Consider the following 22,739-nt stretch of genomic DNA (forward strand, 5'->3'; position numbering starts at 1 on the left):
TAAAAATAGAACTTTTTTATCCATGGTCATTAAAATCAGATCATTTATCGGTATGAGTGAAACTTGACCACCCAATTTAAATGAATATTCATGGATTGACCCATCAGATCAAGGCATGAATCACCTTTATTTCTTTACCATCTCGATTTAAAAATTTCAATCTTAGCAAAATAAATCTGAAATAGGGCTCAATATGCCCTTTCAGTCAGAGGAACGAGAGCACTCAGAAAAACAAAATATATTTAAAGAATCGCTAATAGTAGTGCAGCTTTATTTTTTGCATTTGGAACTCCCCAATAATGTTCGTTTTTTGAGATACATAAATCAGATAGGCTTGACGGAAGGCTTTGCTTATTCGTATCATGGATAACGTGGCCTTGATGCTGAGTGACAAATTAGAATGTTCACTGATGCAAACTCCTCCGATGGTGTTCATTGACCTTGACACAGGGAGGGAGTATGAGACCAAAGGAGCTGATGTTAACAAAAATTAGTCAGATTGATGACTTGGGGGCATTGTTCATAATATCCATCAGGCTCAGTATTTTACAGGCAGACTATGGCTGTGTGTGGCAACAGACAACAGACAACAGACAACAGACAAAGCAACATAAGTTGTTTTAGGACTAGATGCAGGTATCATAGAAACATGCAATGTCATGACTAGGCATGAAAATAACACTACATATGTATATCAAAAAGAGGACAATTATCAGTAATGTCCCCAGAATCAGTTGAGTTTAATACAACTGTATACATACAGAATAGATAAAAAGATATGTATGGAGATTCAAAACTAAAATGTTCTCACATTTTGTTCAAGATCTTTCAAAAGAATATTACATGTAAACTGGCATTCAGATCTTTTAGTATAACAATATCACTCAAATACTGGATAAGATGATACACTGAATAATTGGATAACAAAACTACTCATCAGTTGACGAAGTAGACACAATTTATGGATAACAACTACTTTATACTGTAAAGGCGACGTTTCGGTATAGATTCTTATACCGTTGTCAAACAGGACCAATGGTATAAGGATAAGGGATATAAGGCATAAGGATCTATAGTCTGGAGGGTAATTTAAGGTACCAACATTTACTACAATATCTGAAAAACTATCGGACCTACTCCAGTCAAAGCTGGTATGATTATTAAACAGTCATACATAACTGGATATTAAATTTAAAGACAATCGGTGCATGAATAAAAAATCTGTCTATTTAGCTATCACTATATTTCATCAACAACCAGACCTGTTCATCACGGGTGGAACAAGCATTTATTGAAATAGCCATCTGAATAATGCTACCCCTGCGTCACAGGGCCATATTACACAGTTGAACCAATCAACTCCACTTGAAACGGGGCACGGGAATCATGCACGTTGAGACGCCTAACGCTAACACCGTATTCGTGCATGCGTGATTCCCAGTTATGTATGACTGTTTAATAATCTCATACCATCTTTGAGTGAAGTAGGTCCAATAGTTTTTCAGATGTTGTAGTAAACGTTGGTACCTTAAATTACCTTCCAGACTATATACCAAAACGTTGCCTTTACAGTCAAAAGGCACTATCCTGGGTGAGAGAGAGAAGAGAACTATAACAACTGCTTAACTGCCTGCGTTTTTTTATATTCTTAATTGGTTCGATAAAATAGTTGTAGCATTTTGTACAACTGTAGAAAATATGCATACATGCACACTGCATCCACTTATATAGCAAACTAAATTATTATACAAGGGATGATTCATAAGTTCTTTGTCAAACATAGAAAGACTAAATTAAAATGATATTTTAAAAAAAAAAAAGACCTGAAGACATTAAAGAATTACGTATCTTATGCAATTCCTTCTATGAGAAGATCAGAACTTATCAATCAAACCTTGTTAGTAAATTAAGCTAGCTGATCTAGTCCATCCAGACATCATAGAGTGAGTGAGTGAGTTTGGTTTTACTCCGCTTTTAGCAATATTCCAGCCATATCAGAAATGGGCTTCACACATTGTACCCATGTCGGGAATCGAACCCGGGTCTTCGGCGTGACGAGCGAACGCTTTGGCGTGACGAGCGAACGCTTTAACCACTAGGCTACCCGACCGCCCCAGACATCATAGAGAGATGTGGGGGACTGATGGGGCGATCTCCAGGATGCATGAGTGGTTCACCCTCCAAGCAGGGGAGGGGTAGACGTGACATCCCTCCATCGTGAACCTCATGTAGCAGCCGTCTTGTAACCTGGTATACACTTGCTTTAGCTGACACACCTGGAATCAAATTTGAATTCTATATACCAAGGACACTATACTGTCACGAAATTCATGAAGCAAAAGAAACTATTCCTATAATAATGTCAAAGCACTCGAACATAGGGCTGGGACGAGTCCAAATTTACTACCCGGGTACCCACTCCCCTATTACCCGACCCTACTCGGGTACCCGCTGTAGGTGTCAAGAGATAGGTACAAAATGTCCGATTGGGAAACGTTTGACCGTACTCCTGTAAAAGTGTATTTAGATACAGGTATTAAATTATCTGGTCATGCATACACTGAAGTTGATTGAAGTTTTATCTTTATGCAAACACATAAAGTCAGGAGGAATGTGTGCATAGTCGGAAAGAAATTTGAACATTTGTCACTTATAGTGACCAGATTTCGAGTTCGTTGCGTGATTGTGATTGGACTATCCATAGACCCGTTAGTCCAGCCAAAATGTAACTCCATAATACCAGCCTAGTTTGGCAAGGGTGGAAACTGGACTTTTATAGTAAGTTAACTCACTTGCCTCGAGAAGATGCACTATACATGGGGGTAGAGCAAACTTTATTTCTTAAACAAAGATTCAGATTTTCATTGAATAACTATTTTGTAAGACAACATAACATTGATTTCAGTCAGTCAGTTTTGCTGTTGAACTGACTGCTCTGTGAGCTTTGTGTGTGTTGGGTAAACTGGCATCATATAGGCTGGTGACACCTTCAGCTGCAACAACGTTTAAATTTCAAGTAAATCACAAATTTCAGAGATATTTCAATGATATTTCTTTACTCAATGAGTTCAGTGGCTGTGCTGATGTCTAAAAGAAGCACCTTCTCCATCCACCCATCTACCTGTCACCTGTCTACCTGCTGTCTACAGCTATTATCTACCTGTGTATCTGTTGTCTACAGCTATTATCTACCTTTCTCTCTGTTGTCTACAGCTATTATCCACCTGTCTTCCTGCTGTCTACAGCTATTACCTACCTGTCTATCTGTTGTCTACAGCTATTATCCACCCATCTACCTGCTGTCTACAGCTATTATCCACCTGTCTGTCTGTTGTATACAGCTACTATCTACATGCTGTCTACAGCTATTATCCACCTGTCTACCTGCTGTCTACAGCTATTATCTACCTGTCTACCTGCTGTCTACAGCTATTATCTACCTGTCTATCTGCTGTATACAGCTATTATCTACCTGTTGTCTACAGCTATTATCCACCTGTCTATCTGTTGTCTATAGCTAGTATCCACCCATCTACCTGCTGTCTACAGCTATTATCCACCTGTCTATCTGTTGTATACAGCTACTATCTACATGCTGTCTACAGCTATTATCCACCTGTCTATCTGTTGTCTATAGCTATTATCCACCTGTCTACCTGCTGTCTACAGCTATTATCTACCTGTCTATCTGTTGTCTACAGCTATTTTCCACCCATCTACCTGCTGTCAACAGCTATTATCCACCTGTCTATCTGTTTTCTACAGCTATTCTCCACCCATCTACCTGCTGTCTACAGCTATTTTCCACCTGTCTATCTGTTGTCTACAGCTATTATCCACCTGTCTATCTGTTGTCTACAGCTATTATCCACCTGTCCACCTGCTGTCTACAGCTATTATCCACCTGTCTATCTGTTGTCTACAGCTATCATCCACCTGTCTACCTGCTGTCTACAGCTATTATCTATCAGGGTACAAACGTTTTCCCCAAACCACATACTGCATTACATAACGATACATGTAGGAATGACAGAGTAATGGGCAAGAAAATTTCAATGTGGCCGCCATGTTTGATTGGAATTCTGCGAGCAAAATGTTTTTGAGACACCATAGCTGGAATATTTCATGCAAAATTTCAGCTCCATAAGCCTACTAATTTCGTCAGAGAAGTTGAAAATGCAGTTACACAAGACAAATGGGCGTAAGTGAAGGTCAAAGGTTAAAAACATATTGTGTGTTATACTCCATACTACATTGTGGCTGCAAATTTCATAATTATACATATAGAAATGCCTGAGTAATGGTCAAAAATGACATTTTCAAATGACTGCCAAGTTTGACATTGGATTTGAATTCTGTGAGCAGTCAGGTGTGTGCTAAAATATCAGATATTTATACTGAGAACACACCAAACCATAAGTTCACTGTCCTCAGCGAGCTGAAACTTACATCTACGATGTATCACTGTAGAGACATACTGTACTCACAAAGTTATGGATGGCTGGGTGTGCCATCACTGACTTCAATGTCTGACCACTTGGCATTTGATGACTTTGATTAAATCGTCGCCCACTCCAGGGTTGGAATGTCACAAACACAGTGATGTAGCCTATCAAGACATAGAAATCATCTACATATTAAACATACTTAATAGAGGAAGACCATACCTTAAGTAAATCTCAAAACAAAATGGAATTTAGTAAATAAACATAAGTAGCTACTGAAAATATAAACATTAATGTTTTGGTGAACTGACAATCGCAATTGTGTTTTGTTCCAATAGGAATATGATCAAATCATCTGCATTTCGTTAATGAATAGTTCATCATTGCTAAATGCATATTTCCCCATATTCCAGTAGTAGAACACAGACACTATTCCACATCATAGAACAGGGAAAAATATTTACATCCTTTCACTTAAATTGTTTCTTTTAATGCAAATCAACACATTTAGATTTAATATCACATTAGACATTTGTTTAAAATAGACTTAAGTAGATCTTGCCTACCAGTAGCTTCCCTGCACTGATAGAAGACCCTCACGAAATGTTGATCATACTCTACAGACTTTTTAAGTCCATATATCTTCAGTTTGTCTGGGTCATCATCTTGATGACTGATGTAGATTTCATATTGTCTTCTAATTTGCAAGAAGGTTTCAATTTCAACCTGCAACAGGAATGTAAGAATTATTAGACTCAGCTCATGACACAAGAATGAAGAGACATGTCTTGAACTGGATTTCCCAAAATGTAAACAAATTTTTCGCGTGATGTTGAGTTACAGTAAGTGATGTTTCTGGCCAGCTAGGAATGTCAGATTTCAAAGAGCTTGGATAAAAGGCTGAGCTCATGTTCTGATATAAGAAACACTTCTTCCTGAGGCAAGAGAGTTAACTGACTTTAGAAGTCCAGTTTCCACTCTTGCTGAAATAGGCTGGAATTCCTGGGCTTGATCCTAGCGCCACCAGTGGTTTTTACGAGTTATGACCCTTCTTAACCTCTCATATGGACCCATTAGATTCCACCTTTTGTATCACTTGCATTTGATTCAGACAAAATGGCGACACACAGTCAAGACGATCTGATCGATAATCAAGATCTATATTGTGATAAAACAAGTCTTACATCGCAAAGTGCATCAAATCATGTGAGCACCTTGATTAAAATCATAAAAAAAGATTTGGAAAATATCTGTTGACAACAAGTTGGAGGTGCACATATTTTGCAAATCCTGCAATCGACGGAAATCTGCACGACAGTTTACAAACCGGATTTCTATTTAGTTGTGCGATTTTGATTGGACTATGCATAGACTTGTTAGCCCAGCCAAAATGTAACTCCATAATACCGGCCTAGTTCGGCAAGGGTGGAAACTAGACTTTTATAGATAGTTAACTCTCTTGCCTCAGGAAGATGTTAGAAACAATGCTTCCTGAAAACCTCTAATATTTGCCTTTGGGACACCACCATATGATGGTGGTCTGTAAATAATCTGGACCATGGCCTTCGGCCATGGGAGCCATGCCAGGTTACACTTATCAGAGGGGTACACAAAGTATGTGATCTAGACCAGCAGTTGTTGGACTTTCATTTTTGTGGAAACCTTGGGGGCTGAGAGGATTACATCGCTGACTTTGTGGGCTGGCGATTAGGTGCCTCACACTGGCAGTGTGGGTCAGAATCCCAGAAGTGACTCAACCCAAAAAGAACTAGAATTTGTGCTTAACTAAGTAAGTGTTATCACATATTGAAAATTTGCTACAAGACAAATACTGTTTACTGTAAGTCTCACCTTCTCTTCAATATAGGGAGCTTCTGCCATATGATCAAAGTAGGCTGTTCGGGTGTCGGACAGGGATTTCACCCACCAGGTTGGAATGTTTCCATTTTCTACATGAAGTGGTGAGGCCTGTAACATATTTTTAAAGTAAGTGTTCTGATAAACTGTAAAACTTATGTTTAGGGAGACAACTGTGTAACTTTAAAAAAATTATTGTCTCCCTTCCCTCAATGACAAGGCTGTTTAATTAACACATCAAGAAACATTTCTGGAAAACATATACTTCCATTATATTGTGCCTGTCATGTACCTATCACCTAGTAACAGAACACACCCAGGAAACCAGATTTTGTTTTTTTAGAAATCCTTCAAATTCCAAATATGTTGACTGTCATCTTCTTGTAGTACATTTACATATTGACAAAACACATTTGTTTCAGTGCACAAAGTGACTAAACACATCTTAAGCACAATACAGCAATATTCTCACAATTTTCATGTCGATTATCTGTACCTTTTCTGCCCATCCAGTTGGTGAGATCTCTCCCTCTTTTGGATGTGATCATTCGGTCATTGCATTTACCTACATGTCTATGCGTACATCAGTTTTGTCTATGGGGAGCAACTCAAAAATAAAGTCGTCCAATTTACAGCGTCATCAAGTTGCAAGGGCATATTCGAATCTCCAGAAAGGACGTTATGATAGAATAATGTTTCATCAGGAAACAAACCATGCTTGTACTTTGTGATTTATCGCGTAGCTATCTTATATATGAAAATAAAGGATAGGTTATGCTTACTCTTTTTTGCAGGTGTATATGTTGAGTTATCTGTGGTTTGAGACAATTGATGATCTCAGGGACAGATCATTTACTAAATAGGGGTGTGTGGGTCAGAGAGAATCAGGTGAGGGTCACCAAAATATATGGCAGTCTCTTGGGGATGCACATATTCGGAGAGGGTGGGAATAAAATAAAAACTGCGTCACATCCTCTCTCTCTCCTCTCCCCCCTCCCCATCCACCTCTCTCCTCTCCCCCCTCCCCATCCACATACACACCCCACCCTCCCCACCCACCCTCATCCCTTAGGCCTCAGTGACAATAACATGATCCCATCAATCCCATCAGTTCTAACCTGAAGGAACACTCCGGTTCCATCAAGAGCTGATTCAATGCCTAGGGTGAAGTTCATCATGTCATACATTTCCCCATGGATGCAATGGTAGTGTGGCCACATGTACTTTCTCTTTGGTGGCATGTGCAGTCGCTCATCCAGCTGGAAGTCAACAGGCAAGATAGGATGCTCAAAGTCTCTCTCTTTATATTTCACTGAGTGCAGGAGAGGTGTCAAATCTCTTGAGCCTGTGTAGAAACATATCACAAGCATTTACAGCATAGAAATATCATGCATGCTTGTATGATCAATATGAAAAAACCCTTAACTCCTTAGTTCTTATCTTAGGTTCAAAAAGAAATCTTGATTCAATCTCTTAAATTCTATTATCGTCCCAAACCGGCTCCAACAGGAGATATGGCTTGGGCGAGATCAAGCGATATCTACATTGTAGATAGCGCTGCAATGAAATTGCATAACAATGCTTTGCAGACCATTGTGAGGTCATTGGTAAAAATGATGTCACAATCAAATGACATCACTAATGGCTCTGATACTGAATCTGTTAGCAGTACTTTTTACACTTCAGACACTGCTTATTACTATCTACAAACTGAAAAGGTTGGAAGAATGATGTTAGATGATAAATAAAATCTCACCCTCGTGTCTTTTTATATCAAATATACCAACACTCGGTGATATATTTGATATCAAAAGACACTTGGGTGAGATTCTCTATTTATTCCCTCAAACTGGTGTAGGTACATATTTACTGCTTAATGAGGAATGAAAATATCCATGCAGGCTTATTTACCAGGTTGTGAGTTGAGAATGTCCGAGATATGTTCCACTTTCTCATTGCCTCCAGCATCAGTCTCCACTGTGTCATCAAAGCTGTATCCTCCTGGAGATAAGAGGACTTGGGGTTTCCCTGGCAACTCCCTTGAATAGATGATATGTGCATCCTCAGGCAGTGAGGTTATCCTTGTCTCGACTTCTCCACTCTGCATGTCATGACACGCAGAAGGTTCTTCAACACCTGTGTCTCTGAATCCACGCCTGTTTAATATCCCTGCTTCTGTAGAGGAGTCTCCAAACATCCCTCTTCCAAAATCTTGGACTTCTCTCATCTCATTTACGAGCAGTTTTGAATCAGCTAAAGATGAGTGATCATTTTCAGTTTCATCAGACGGATCATTACTTTGCTTAACTTCGTCCATGTCATCACATCGATCTTGCACAAAACTCTCATCTGGGGATGTATTCTTGGTGTCAACAGACCTGACATTTTGTATACTATTTGTGATGGTCAATTCTTCGAATATGTAGCCAGCATATTTAGTGTCCTCCTTCTGTTTCTGTGTTCTCTCGCGGTCACTGCGGACACGTAACCCTTCTGATGCTGGTGCACCACTGTCAAAACTGTCCTGACTCTCACCATGGGCAGATATTGAACACTCCATCAACATCATCAAAATCATCGAAAAATATGAAGAAACACCGATTGGGAACAACTTGGCCACAACACAGCATATTAATTGGAAACAGGCTGAAGAAATGATGGTCCTTCCAGTACTAACATATTGCTTCCCTTTGTCAAGGATACAATTCAATTTTTTGGTCAATGCATAGAGCAGCTGCAGTAAGGCTTTCGCATAAGCAAAGGTGACAATAAACAATGTTACCGTAACAGTCGAGACTTGCAGAAGAGGACCTATCAGACGTTCCAACTTGCCAAGTCCTTGGGTAAGGGTGTCAGGGCCAGTGCCAGTGATAGATTTGTCCTCCTGTCTGCTGCTGCTGTCTCCTTGCATAGCAAGAGCTGTGAAGTCCTTTGTCATGGTTGACCCTCTTTGCTCCTTCCGCAGCTGTTTCACATCAATCTCTTCCTGATCATCTGGACAGCTGTATTCAAGTGGCGCCATGGCAAACTTTACTCTTGCATGTGTTCTTGAAGATATCCAGTAACAATGGTCCTCATTGTCTCCTTGGGATACGCGTTGCTGGTTTTGAGCATCTCCAAGCCTTTGTCCCATGTCATGGTAGTATCTGTTTGTTTGCAAACCATATTGAGGAAGCTCTGGAGGAGACAATGGACTCAGGTCATCCTCAGATCTTGGTTTTGGCAGAATTTGTTTAGCCTGAATCATGTTCTTGGGAGCTGTCTTTGATTTCTCAAGCCTCTCCAGAGGAATGGACCTGTGATGCAAAGACCCCTCTGCTGCAGCAATATCTGTTCTACAGTTGCTATTTCCACTATTGCTGTTACTGACTGGTTGTTCCATTTCATTGACAGGTGCATCATCTGACCCGTAGGCGCCAAGACCAGTGGTCCAGTCAAGAACTGGTTGTTCCGTCTTATTGGCCCCATGACCAGTAGTCCTGTCAAGAACTGATTGTTCCGTCTTATTGGCCCCATGACCAGTAGTCCTGTCAAGAACTGATTGTTCCGTCTTATTGGCCCCATGACCAGTGGTCCAGTCAAGAACTGGTTGTTCCGTCTTATTGGCCCCATGACCAGTAGTCCTGTCAAGAACTGATTGTTCCGTCTTATTGGCCCCATGACCAGTGGTCCTGTCAAGAACTGGCTGTTCCGTCTTATTGGCCCCATGACCAGTGGTCCTGTCAAGAACTGGCTGTTCTGTCTTATTGACAGGCAGAGGTGGTGAGTGATAGTTGTTGTACACATTGTTACAGTGTATGTTCAACACATTTCCTTTTGCAATTAAGATAATCACAGAACAGACTGGTGCAAAGATGATAATCTGGAGTAGCATCTGAAAAAACAAATAATGCAGATATAATTATTTTTTCTTGTTTTACAGACACACATACCCTAAATTTTGCAAAAATAAATGTTACAATTATAAATAAGGAGAAAAGTATGTTATGAATGAGAAATATTACCCCTAATATTTACAAAATAAGAAACATGTATTTTAGCCAGGCAAAAATGTTATGTTCACTGACTGTATACTGTGAAACTTCTTATAACTGTTGACCTGTAATGTCACATAAGTAGGTTCTAGGGCTGGGACGAGTCCCAATTAACTACCCGGGTACCCATCCCCTATTACCCAACCCTACCAGGGTATTCACTGTAGGTCTCAAGAGATAGGTACAAAATGTCCGATTGGGAATTTTTTTACCAAAGCCCTGGCAAAACGTATTTGGATATACAATGTATGTATCAAACAATCTGGTCATGCATACACTGAAGTTGACTTAAGTCATATCTGTATTCAACCATATGAAAAGTCAGAAGGAATGGGTGCATAGTCAGAAAGAAATGCTAACATTAGTGACTTGTAGCATAACCATAGAGATCCAGAATAAGTTGGGACACTAAACAAATTTGCCATTGTCTCTACTTACAATAAGTTTGATGACTGTGGCCATGGATAGCTTAGATAGCGACTTGTAAATGGAAACATCAGGGTCTGAGGTTCCTGAAAACAAATAAGGCGTTAAAGAACTATTGTAATACAATTCCAAGCTCATAATACAATGATATAGAAACACTGTGAGTGAGTGAGTGGGTGGGTGAGTGAGTGAGTGAGTGAGTGAGTGTGTGTGAGTGAGTGAGTGAGTGAGTGAGTGAGTGAGTGAGTGAGTGAGTGAGTGAGTGAGTGAGTGAGTGAGTGAGTGAGTGAGTTGGGTTTAATCCCGCTTTGACACAGGTCTCAGACATGTATCGTTTTGGTGAAACTCACGGGTGTGATAATGTTCTGCTAAGAATTTAGACAAGTGGGGACAAGGATCCCTTCAGCAAACAAAACATCAGGTCATTTTCAAAACTTATGGGATCACACTCTGAGAGATCATACAGGCTATTGACGTTACCGATACATGGAATGTTTTGCATGTCAGCTTTCTCAGATGTAACATAATGCAGAAATAAGGTCCAACATCACATACCCTAATCAACGTAATAAGCGCCAAGGGCGCTCTTACAATTAGAAATAGGGGGCGCTTATTAAAATATTATTTTGGTGGAAAAGATAAATTTTGTGGTTTATGCTGACAGCCTGAAATGTTTATATACCACAGATATATTTTTCCAGAATTTATTTGCCCATAATTAAGGGTGCATATAACACATGAGTGCATATCAAACGCAAATAAATAAGTCTTGTGTACATTGATCAATTAGAAGGGGTGCAAATTGGGATTGTTCACTAGCCAATATATTAGCAAATATCGCCGTGGCCGCTTATTAGAGCAGGGCACCTATAAAGTCGAATACAGTATTTAGCCTCAATAGCTTGTTTGTGATCACTGCCGTTCAAAAATAGCTTTGTTATTGGAAATAAGATTTCCCATATTGGAAATAAGATTTCCCATGATTTATGCAAAGCTGACATGAGGTAGTATTTTTTTCTGAGTTATGTCACAACCATGTGTAGTCAATATGCCAGGTTCATTGAAAATTTCTTCCTTTCTCCATTTTTTGTCACCATGTCACTGTCACGTGCGACATATGAAATATTCTGTGTATCCCTAAGACAGCTTGTGGTTGGAGATTCTATGATGCCGAGGTTATTTGAGGAAGAAACATCTTTGGCATAATCGGAACTACAGAAATCTCTAGGCCCGATTCTGATTGGACCATCTGTGACTTTCAGCCAATGAAAGGTAGTGATAATAAATTGAGAAGCCTAAGGTAACGAAAATCACCATGTTTACATTCAATAAATGATGCAGCTGCATGAGTAATGTAAAATATTTTTTTAACAGTTTTATGAAATAAACCCATCTGACCCTATGTCCCACTGACCCTAAATATCATGCACCAATCAATAAATTATTGCAAGAATCACAAAAGGCTGCTGCCTCAGACAGAACATGGCATGGGTATGGTACTGACAAATTAAGAAACATAGACAGGGGGAACCGGGATTCGAACCCTTAATCACAGATTTCTGGTGTGCCCAGGGGATGCAACTCTTCACGGTGAATTGCATAGCCTCAGACGACAGGGCCACTCCTGCCCCCACATCAATAACATATATCATCACACAAACATAATTCCTAAGAAAAGACCATTCAAAGATTACCATTACTCTTCCCTTTATCGCCCCTCGATTGACCACAGACTTGGAGTTTGACGGATGCATTTCCTCCGTCTCTCGCCACATTCACTGTTTCCACATCATCTCCGTTCAGCACAACTTTGATCACAACGGGCGCCTGTGGACTTGTGGGATGAGGGTTCTCCACCTTCAAGAATATTGAGATCCAAATGTGTTTACTGTCCTGTCAGGTATAATCATTGTAATCATTACATGTTTGTACTTTGTGACAGTGGACGGGAACCACAACTGTGAAATTGAGAATAACTCACACTTCCACTATTATATACTGACCTCACAGAATATGGCCAACTACAACTTTTGTCTGTCTCTGGGAGATCTCAATGAGATTATTGGAGGTCCAGATTGTGTCCATTATGCAAATTATTTACGTATTTTTTTAAATTATATAATACTTGCTCTGACTTAAAATTCACAGACACTGAAAAAAATTAAAATTTTGAGAAGATTTTGTTTTCTTCTAGCCGAGTGTGTTCAGTAACGATAAAAAATTCTCTGTAGTCTAAAAGAGGAAGGACAGTAACTAAAGTCTTTCACTTAACCGTTTTGTTTTTTTAATTTTCCTTATTATATTTCAAAAACAGAACTTTTATTTGAACCTAAAATGTTTGGGGAAAAAAATCACCTAACCAAACTCCAATATACCAATATAGGTCTATGGTCTGCCAAAACCATAGGTTTTATATCACATACTAACATGATAATCTTAACGATAATTGCCTGTGTGATGTACCGGTATGTCTCAGGAAGTGCTCTCAGTGTTACCTGGTCAACATGGCAACTGCCAACAAACAGGCAGGGACTATCAACTGCCAGCTGGGTAGATTCTAGGCCAGTATGGGTTGCAGGGAGAGACGACAAGGTGGGCAACGCCCTGATGCTGTGACTCGTGGCAATATGTGATAGCTCCTCCTCCTCCCCGGTACACTCTATGCTTAGTCTGCCAGGAGTTGCCATTCTGCAAACATGGAGAAAAGTCATAGTGTTTTAATCAAATGGTGAAATTGGGTTTAACGTTGTGTCCAAGATTATTGCACTAATATAGCGACGTGCATGTATATGTGTGTGTGATGCTTCTTGTACTAGTCCGGACTGATGCCAATTTATGGTGCTAGCTCACTGAGATACCATGTCGCAGTTTAACATGAATACCCCACTCAGACACAGTATACTGACTCCGAGCCGACCAGTCATTGTCTTAACCCCTTAATGCTGAGCGCCAGACAGGGGAACAACAAATACAAATAAAGGTATGACGCGGCCGGGGATCCAAATGCGGACGTTCCGCCTTCCGGGTGGACGCTCTAGCACTAGACCATGGAGGCAGTCCTTTATCTAATGTCAAATGAAAGTGGTAGTTCATGGAAAGAGGTCCAAGTCATCCAAGGCTGATGCATGGTCAACCCCGTCTGTGGGTGGAGGGTGGACACTGGAGGCCTTGGGAAGAGGATTTCTGAGGGCTTTGGACACATGAGGCAGGTGAGAGGGGCTGGAAAGGTTTAAAAAAATAAATTACTGAAAAATATAATGTCCTCAGGTTTTTCCACACACAAAAAGTTGTTTGCAGGACATGTTGGATGTGTTGAAATAGGAAGTGTTGTGAACACACATAAAAAATTGTTCGGCACCTTGCAATGAAAGAAATTGCGTGTTTGGAGGCAGTGACCGATATAAATCCCAGGTTGCCCCCAGAATATTCAATAGTTTCGGATGCAGCTAAGGTACGGAACAAACAGTGGAAGGCTGATGGCTCAGGTTGAGTTATCAGCTGTCTGTGGGCAAGACCTGCAACACAGGCTTAAGTGGTGGAGTTGTCTCCCATGAGAGACGACAAAGAGCTCTGGTAATTAACATCACTGTTGGTTGGTTGATTGGTTTGTTGTTTAACGCCGCACTCAGCAATGTTCCAGCTATATGACGGTGGTCTTTAAATAATCGAGTCTGGACCAGACAATCCAGTGATTGTTGTCATGCGCATCGACCCACGCAATTGGGATACAATGACATGCATCAACCAAGTCAGCAAGCCTGACCACCCGATCCCGTTAGTCGCCTTTTACGACAAGCAAAGTCATCTTTTACGGCAAGCATGGGTTGCTGAAGAACTAGGCTGGTATTATGGGGTTTATGTTTATCTCGATTACTCTTGCTAGAATGGGGCTGTAGCATCACACAGACGTTGTAAATAGTCAGATAATGACTTGTTTTTAAGAGGAAGTTGTCTTTTATAAGTGAATGACATGTTTTACAGTTGTTCATGTGATTAGAGAGAAAACTAAGACTGTTTCTCAAGCGTCAGAAAACCCATATGACGGGCAGAACACTTGAACAGAGATGTGAGTTTTGTCATTACATACATGTGATAAATTGTGAGTGGGCGTTGAAGGGACATAAAGCCTTTAGGATCAGGGTCAGCATCGATCAGGGAGAAAATTGTGCAGGATACAATTTTGGTAATGCATTACTAAAAGTCCTCAAAAATCAATCCTGAATATCATAATACCAGAAATGGTTATAATTTCAAAATTCAGCATTCACATATATGAAATTTTACATATCGCTACAATATACTATGACACACAATAACGCATAATCAACTTTAACTAGTAGGACAAGAAATCAACTTTAATTGCAGTAAAGATTTACTTGCATGACAAAGAATGATGACTGTGACAAAATGATATTGTTGTGTTTAATTGTCTTCTATCTAAATACACATACAGCTCAAAGTGATTTTTGTTATCATTTTGTCAAATATTATAAAAATGTTAATGTTTTCAACGTTTTTTCAGTATATACCCCAGTATATAACTAACTATACACATACACCACACATCACATCAAACTTCACATCTTTAAAAAATTAAGATACGTGTTGAACCCCCTTACAAACAACACATTGCACAAATTATTTATTACATTTTGAACAAATATGGATAAGCAATGACTACAAGCAGGTTTCTCAATGTGCCTGCCATGGTGGCCATTTTTAAAAACAGATTTGAACCCCTCGAACAAATTCCAGTGTCATTATGTTAAGGATAAAACACTCCTCCCAACTGAAAATGTAAAACCTCAAGCGAGGGAAAGCCAAAGGGTCGTCAGGCTTTTACCTCTATCTGAGGTTTTACATTTTCAACCAAAACCGACGAGGAGTGTTTTATCCAACTTATGAACTGACCAAAAGCAAGAAATACCAGAAAAAATAAGAAAACATGGGAATACCATATAGTGACACAAAAGGAATTTGATCAAAGAGTGCCAGAGAAGGACCATGTGCAGCATGCACTGAAGTCATTACATGTAAAATTGACCAATCTTTCATCACCTGTACCAATGGCTTAGTGGGAAAACAGTGGGTTACAAAACTCAACATGTTATATGAGGTTGAAGGTTCAATTCACGTCATGGAATTTTCATGTGGAAAAAATTGTGACTTTTAGTCATTCAAAAATGAACATCATATTCATATCTAAAGGCCAGTTTATAAAATGTAAAATGTAAAACCTAGCTTCTTTGAGAGGCATTTAGAAGTTGGGAGTCCTAAGTAAAGATAAGATATGTGGATGAACAACTTCTCTATTACAATTGGGAGCGACGTATCAGTGTAGGTTCAAGCAAGTGATGTTAACGGTGTTAGAACCTACACTAAAACATCACTCCTAATTGTAATAAAGAAATTGTTCATCCATAGATCTTTACCTTATAAAACCTAGATCTTACCAGACAAATGTAATACCTCAAAGCAGGCCTCGCTTGAAAGTAGTACCCCTTACAAGGTGACTATGACATTGGAAGATACCTATAATACAATAGGCAAAAGTGGCAGTAGGCTTATAATGGTGGAATAAAGTATGCAACATTCCGGGATAATTGCTCTTGTGGTTGAAATGGTGGAATAAAGTATGCAACATTCCGGGAAAATTGCTCTTGTGGTTTCTAAGGCAATATTGTTTACAGTGTTTCAGTTGCCATTAAACTTAACACCCAAAAAACACACCCTAATACCCACCCTAATACCTACCCATCTCATGCTATGATAGCGTTTTCTATTTTTGTTTACATTTAAATGCTTTCAGTTGAGGTTATCTTAAGATTAAATCACCTTGAAAATGTTCTTACAAATAACCAGGGTTTAGTGAAAATTAGGGTAAGTAACATGTTGAACTGTTTGATGCTCATTACTTAGAAGTTGATGGATGACAAAGTAGACACAGTTTCTAGACAACAACTTCTTCAGTTACTGTAAAAGTGACATTTCAGAAAAGATCCTTATACAGTTGTCAAGCAAAGCAGTTTGACCATGGTGTAAGGATCTATATCGAAACATTGCATTTACAGTAATTAATAGATTAACATCTAGACTCTGGAATGAACATATAGTACAGAAAAAAACAGTTGTTCAGTTATCTTAATAAAAATATAATAAAAAGGAGCCCAGTGACTCTCTTCATTTTCAGATTCTGCAGTGATCTAGACTTGCCAAACATTATAGACATGCATGGGCTGTATTTGATACATACTGTATTCAACGTAATAAGCACCCCGCTCTAATAAGCGCCCACGGAGATATTTGCTGATATATTGGCTGTTGAACAATCCCAATTAGCACCCCTTCCGATTGATCAATGTACACAAGTCTTATTTATTCGCATATAATACACACTCGTGTGTCATATGCACCCTTAATTATTGGCAATAAAATTTGTACATAAACATTTCAGGCTGTCACCATAAACCACGAAATTTATCTTTCATTTCTGTCTTTTTTCACCAAAATAATATTCTAATAAGAGCCCCCTATTTCTAATTTTAAGAGTGCCCTGGGCACTTATTACGTTGAATAAGGTATTTGTATCATGGTCTGTAAGACAGACTAAGTAATTAAAGAAGTTGTTATCCATAATTGTGTCTACTTTGTAGTAACATGTTCATACTTTAACAACTCACTATGCCACACACTACAGGATGTTTCCCATCTCCTCCGAATGTTGGGAGGGGAGGTGTAGGGGGAGACACATTCGGGGCAACTGTTACATTCGCTGATACTTAATCATCAGACTAAAAACCACAGCTCTGTACATATTTCATTGACATTTAAAACGCTGCACAGTAATGTGATCTGATAAGCATGTCATGGAAACAGCTGAATGGGACAATCACAGGGAGTCGGTGAAAAGAATCAACGAAGCAGATGTGTTGGGAACACATCATTTATACAAGTGTAGTGTGTCCAAGTAAGTAGGATATATCACTTTAATCATAAGGAAATCATGAATGGACGATGCCGACACCACGAGGCTGCAAGTGCAGATGCTAGTACTTGAAAAGGCAGATTATCTGACATAGTGTTCACCCAGCTGAGATTAAAAAGTCATTAAATCGCACAATCTGATTGCCCTGTTACCTTGAAATTCACTACTTCTGTTTGATATGGTTTTCTAATAGTATTGGCTTCATCTCAGAGGTTGGAAGGCAGCCATGTTAAAGGACGCCCTCTACTGGCAAACAATCTATTGGCTTATTTGACAGCCCAGCAACAAAAGGCGGGAATATCTATATATATCTATCTATCTGTATAAAGGGATATCCTAACAACATATTGCTTGTGGTGGATGTCACTGGCCTGTAAACAATTTTAATTGGATATTTCTTTTACATAACATCTTTTAAAAGATTAAGACATTTTGTAGGGCTTATTTTTAACTTAAAACTTACTTTAGTGATGAAAAAAATCATATCACCTTTTCTTTATTTTACTAAATTTAACAATACTATTTTAAGAGATCAAGTAGAAAATTTAAATTAAGAAAAATATATAATCTGTTGAACAAAAAAGTTCGGGATCATGAATATTTTTTGTAGTGAAGAAAAAGGCTTTAGCACACAGCAACATATATACTGCTTGCTTCTCTTCTCACTGTTACAGCACTGGGGCGGCGACATCAGCAGCAATGAACAGAGCGCTGCAGCACCCCATACAGCAATATGACAGGTGGAATTCTGATCACTACAAATTTCATTCCAACCACAAACAAACTTAATTAATTTATGAATCAACAAATCTGGAAAATGATAATATTAGATATGCCAAACTCATTTGGATTTTGTTGTAAATGTTACCAACAGTTTATATGTCATCTTACAAATATAAGGGACTATGAGTTCAATATCTGATAAATAATCATAATTCCTTATGTTAAGGGATGGGGCGTGAATGGGCCTCAATAAGGCGTGACACAAGAGCCCACTAAACTCAATTCAACATATTCAGAATTATGTTTCTGGGCTTCGTGGGGGATATGTCTCAAAACTTAGGGAATTAAGTATTTTTTATCCAGCATCAAACTTTTGAACTGGTCCCTAACTAACCATACTTCAACAAATGCTGTGGTCTGACACGAAAACACACACCCGTTATGTGGTTTGATAGTTCCGGCCGCCTGTCATTGACCCATTTCCAACCCCCACAATACTAATGGGATGGATCATATATAAACATGGCGCTTAGGTTTATCATTACTGCATGTATGAATATGTATTTGAAACATGAAACTTGAAAATAACTCACAGTAAAGGACCCTGCTGTCAGTACTCCACATTCTCTTCACAAAATGGCGATCCAAGACAGTATGTACAAACTTCACTAATCATCGCATGTAGTCTCATAGCCATGGCAGTCTGGGATAGAAGACAGACACACTTCAGTACAGACTATTGAACAATTTGTGCATTCACCCATAATGCTACGAGAAGCAGTTTCTAGATCCAATTTCTATGTGGTTGCAACTCCGATGCCGCACCTGTATGTGACAGAGCTTGGAGGTCAAGATTTGACCTCAGTTCAGTTTCAGATAATGGCTACAGGTAGTTTTTAACTTTGCACAGGGCGCAGTCTCATAAAAAGTCGTTTTGACGTTAAATTTTCAGGGTGTTGATGTCCATTCAGTCAAGTTACAGAAAAGTCAAGAACAGTTCAATTTCCTCAAATAAAAAAAGTTTTAAATTTGAACATTGTATAGGAACTGGTCATTTATTATAAATTACAGGATTAATTTGTGTACTTCAGTATGGATTTGTTGATATAGTGTTCACGGTAATGTCCTTGCATCGGTGAAAACTCACTCTGTGTTTATTATGCACACCCCCTCTACACAGCTGGGGGGTGGGGTGGGAGTGTGCACTTTAGTCAAGAAACTATGGTAATTCTGAAAAGTGAACTTTCTTTTTGAATTTTCATTATCAATACTAAAGCAGAAATAAATTAATTAATACCCAAACTCAGTGTAATAATGGTGCACGCTGGCATACTTCACTGTGGATTTTCTGTTTACTTTATAAGCATTCAAAAGATAATGTTTCTGCTTCACTACGCCTTCTTCACAACTATATTTTTTCTGTAAAAACATCCATATAATACACAAGACAAAAAATAAACATGTGTTGATATTTTGACTTTGTAACAATCATATGTTACTTCAACATGTTCATCTAACATAAATCTTAAAGGTGACATCTTATTTTTTTCATTTCGTTTTTGTCTGTTTGTGAAATTGGCTCCTGAAAGTTTGATTTTGGCAGTCATGAAAATAACATCAGGACCCAAGCAGTGAAAAAGGATCAAATCAAAATGTGAGGGCTGTAGTGATACCCTGTTAATCTGGACAGTTTCAGTGAATTCATCCACATGAACGAAGTTTTAGACGAGAAATATGACCTTTCAATAATACATGTATATGTCCCAACAGTGATTGTCTCGGTGGAGAGATTTCCAGATAAACAGGTTTCCAGATTACCAGGGTCCAGATTACCAGGTGTCCAAATGAATAGAAATACGGAAAAATTGCTTACACTTTTAGAGCTACTGAAGGTAGAATATTTCACTGTGTTTCAGCCCATAAACATGCACATTTTTGGACTAGCCATACAAATAATTAAATCACTACAGCCCCAAGTGAAACATCTAATAGTGTCCAGCTTACCAAGGTCAAGGTCTACAAGGTACAGTGAGTGAGTTGGGTTTAACACCAGTTAACAGTATTCCAGTTATATCACGCGGGTGTCAGCTTAATGTGGGAGGAATGCCCGAAGTGATGCAGGTCTCAGACGTTTACCACTTCGGCACGGGCACGAGCACGGGTATTGTGCTGACAAACCTAGAAACATAATCAGGGCGAACCGGAATTCGAACCCACAATCATAGGTTTCTGGCAGGCCCAAAGGACGCAACTCTGCACAGCGCCTTAGACGACTGGGCCGCCCGTGACCCTCTGCAGGGTACAGATTCACCAGGTGCCAGTGAAGTTAAATAGCCAAAGAGTACTCACCCATGTCAGTAGAAACACAACATAAAGCTGGCTACATTATTTGTCTGAAGTAACACTTTGATACTGACGCCGGGCACAGAACCGATCTCACTTGCTGACTTTGCTGTGCATCAGTCTATCTAAAGGCTGTCTGGGATGGGGAATACCGTACTGTTTAGTGTAAAACAACTAAAACATGTATCAAGATGAGTAAATCTTTATCATAAAAGATTAACGTAAAAGGATAATTAAAATCAGTGTAGCATAAATTAAAACTTTACTATTTATCATAATCATGGTCAAATCTAGTAAAGATGTTATGGAAAACCTATTCACAATGTTTTTACTGACTAAAGATGATATGGAAAACCTGTTCACAATGTTTTTACTGACTAAAGATGATATAGAAAAACTGTTCACAATGTTTTTACTGACTAAAGATGATATGGAAAACCTGTTCACAATGCTTTTACGGACTAAACGCCCCAACTTTTACCGAGTACTGACTTGTGACACCCCCATCAGGACCCTCATACGTCTCTATGTGTATTGTAGTAGGAGAGTGTTACTATAATGTGGCCATGTCCCAAATAAGTCATGCTGGTAAATATAATCTTTTCCTTCCTGTTTTCTGGCTTGGTTAATTCTTTGAATGAGGAACTTCTAGATTTTTTTTGTTTGTTATATGATCTTGAACACACAAAATAAATATGTTTTTCCAAGAATAGACAGAATAAATGTATCAGATATGGGAAAACTATTACATACTATACAATGATCAACATTCATCAATAGAGGCCATTCACGACAAAGACATGAATTTAATTCCTAATATGTGAAGCCCATTTCTGGTGTCCCCTGCCGTGATATTGCTGGAATATTGCTCAAAGCGGCGTAAAACCTTACTTACTCACTCACTCACTCACTCACTCACTCACTCACTTAGTCACTCACTCACTCACTCACTCACTTAGTCACTCACTCACTTAGTCACTCACTCACTCACTCACTCACTTAGTCACTCACTCACTCACTCACTCACTCACTCACTCACTTAGTCACTCACTCACTCACTTAGTCACTCACTCACTCACTCACTTAGTCACTCACTCACTCACTTAGTCACTCACTCACTCACTCACTCACTTAGTCACTCACTCACTCACTCACTTAGTCACTCACTCACTCACTCACTCACTCACTTACTCACTCACTCACTCACTCACTCACTTAGTCACTCACTCACTCACTCACTTAGTCACTCACTCACTCACTCACTCACTCACTCACTCACTCACTTAGTCACTCACTCACTCGCTTAGTCACTCACTCACTCACTTAGTCACTCACTCACTCACTCACTCACTCACTTAGTCACTTACTCACTCACTCATTCACTTAGTCACTCACTCACTGACTTAGTCACTCACTCACTGACTCACTCACTCACTCACTCACTTAGTCACTTACTCACTCACTCATTCACTTAGTCACTCACTCACTGACTTAGTCACTCACTCACTGACTCACTCACTCCTTCACTTAGTCACTCACTCACTCACTTACTCACTCACTCACTTAGTCACTCACTCACTTAGTCACTCACTCACTCACTTAGACACTCACTCACTCACTCACTTAGTCACTCACTTACTTACTCACTCACTCACTCACTCACTCACTCACTCACTCACTCACTTCCAAATGTTTATCCACACGGAACAAAGTCAAGTTTAAGGCTGGAGGTGTTAGGTCATTGAACCATACCAACAAACAGGAATTGTTTGTGAAAGAAATGTCTGTTTCATTATTTTCCTGTTTTGTAATCTATTTAAGGAAATGAAAACTAGAAATAATAAGCATAAACATGAAAGGTTTTTAAGGTCATTCACAACAGATAAATTGTCGACAGTTGAGAAACTTTTACATCTCTCATGACTA

General features: G+C 39.1%; 1 protein-coding gene across 4 annotated transcripts; it reads right to left on the reverse strand.

Annotated features, from left to right (window-relative positions):
• Positions 1-1,573: 1,573 nt before the first annotated feature.
• On the reverse strand, positions 1,574-19,250 carry LOC139478748 (uncharacterized). 4 transcript variants are annotated; one of them, XM_071261359.1, is made up of 11 exons: positions 17,900-17,985; positions 16,216-16,294; positions 13,258-13,450; positions 12,457-12,619; positions 10,775-10,848; positions 8,214-10,176; positions 7,421-7,647; positions 6,297-6,413; positions 5,012-5,171; positions 4,488-4,609; positions 1,574-2,276 (listed from the first exon to the last, which is right to left on the reverse strand). In XM_071261359.1, the coding sequence occupies exons 3-11, from the start codon at positions 13,447-13,449 to the stop codon at positions 2,121-2,123; spliced, it is 3,174 nt and encodes a 1,057-aa protein (XP_071117460.1). In that variant the 5' UTR covers position 13,450; positions 16,216-16,294; positions 17,900-17,985; the 3' UTR covers positions 1,574-2,120. The 4 variants fall into 4 exon arrangements, with proteins under 4 accessions (XP_071117460.1, XP_071117461.1, XP_071117459.1 ...); XM_071261360.1 differs by lacking the exons at positions 16,216-16,294; positions 17,900-17,985 and adding an exon at positions 19,064-19,250; XM_071261358.1 differs by lacking the exon at positions 16,216-16,294.
• Positions 19,251-22,739: the final 3,489 nt, after the last annotated feature.

This window comes from Haliotis cracherodii, unplaced genomic scaffold (assembly GCF_022045235.1).
Source record: "Haliotis cracherodii isolate W230 unplaced genomic scaffold, xgHalCrac1.p SCAF_4, whole genome shotgun sequence".
NCBI lineage: Eukaryota > Metazoa > Mollusca > Gastropoda > Lepetellida > Haliotidae > Haliotis > Haliotis cracherodii.

What these genes read in the sequence shown, in the direction of transcription:
- LOC139478748 (XM_071261360.1), bottom strand. Translation starts at nt 13,449, where the DNA reads ATGGCAACTCCTGGCAGACTAAGCATAGAGTGTACCGGGGAGGAGGAG. An exon ending in CTCCCTATATTGAAGAGAAG is followed by an intron (nt 5,172 to 6,296) that starts GTGAGACTTACA and finishes TTCCTGTTGCAG; the next exon opens with GTTGAAATTGAAACCTTCTT. An exon ending in TCAGTGCAGGGAAGCTACTG is followed by an intron (nt 4,610 to 5,011) that starts GTAGGCAAGATC and finishes ATGTCTTGATAG; the next exon opens with GCTACATCACTGTGTTTGTG.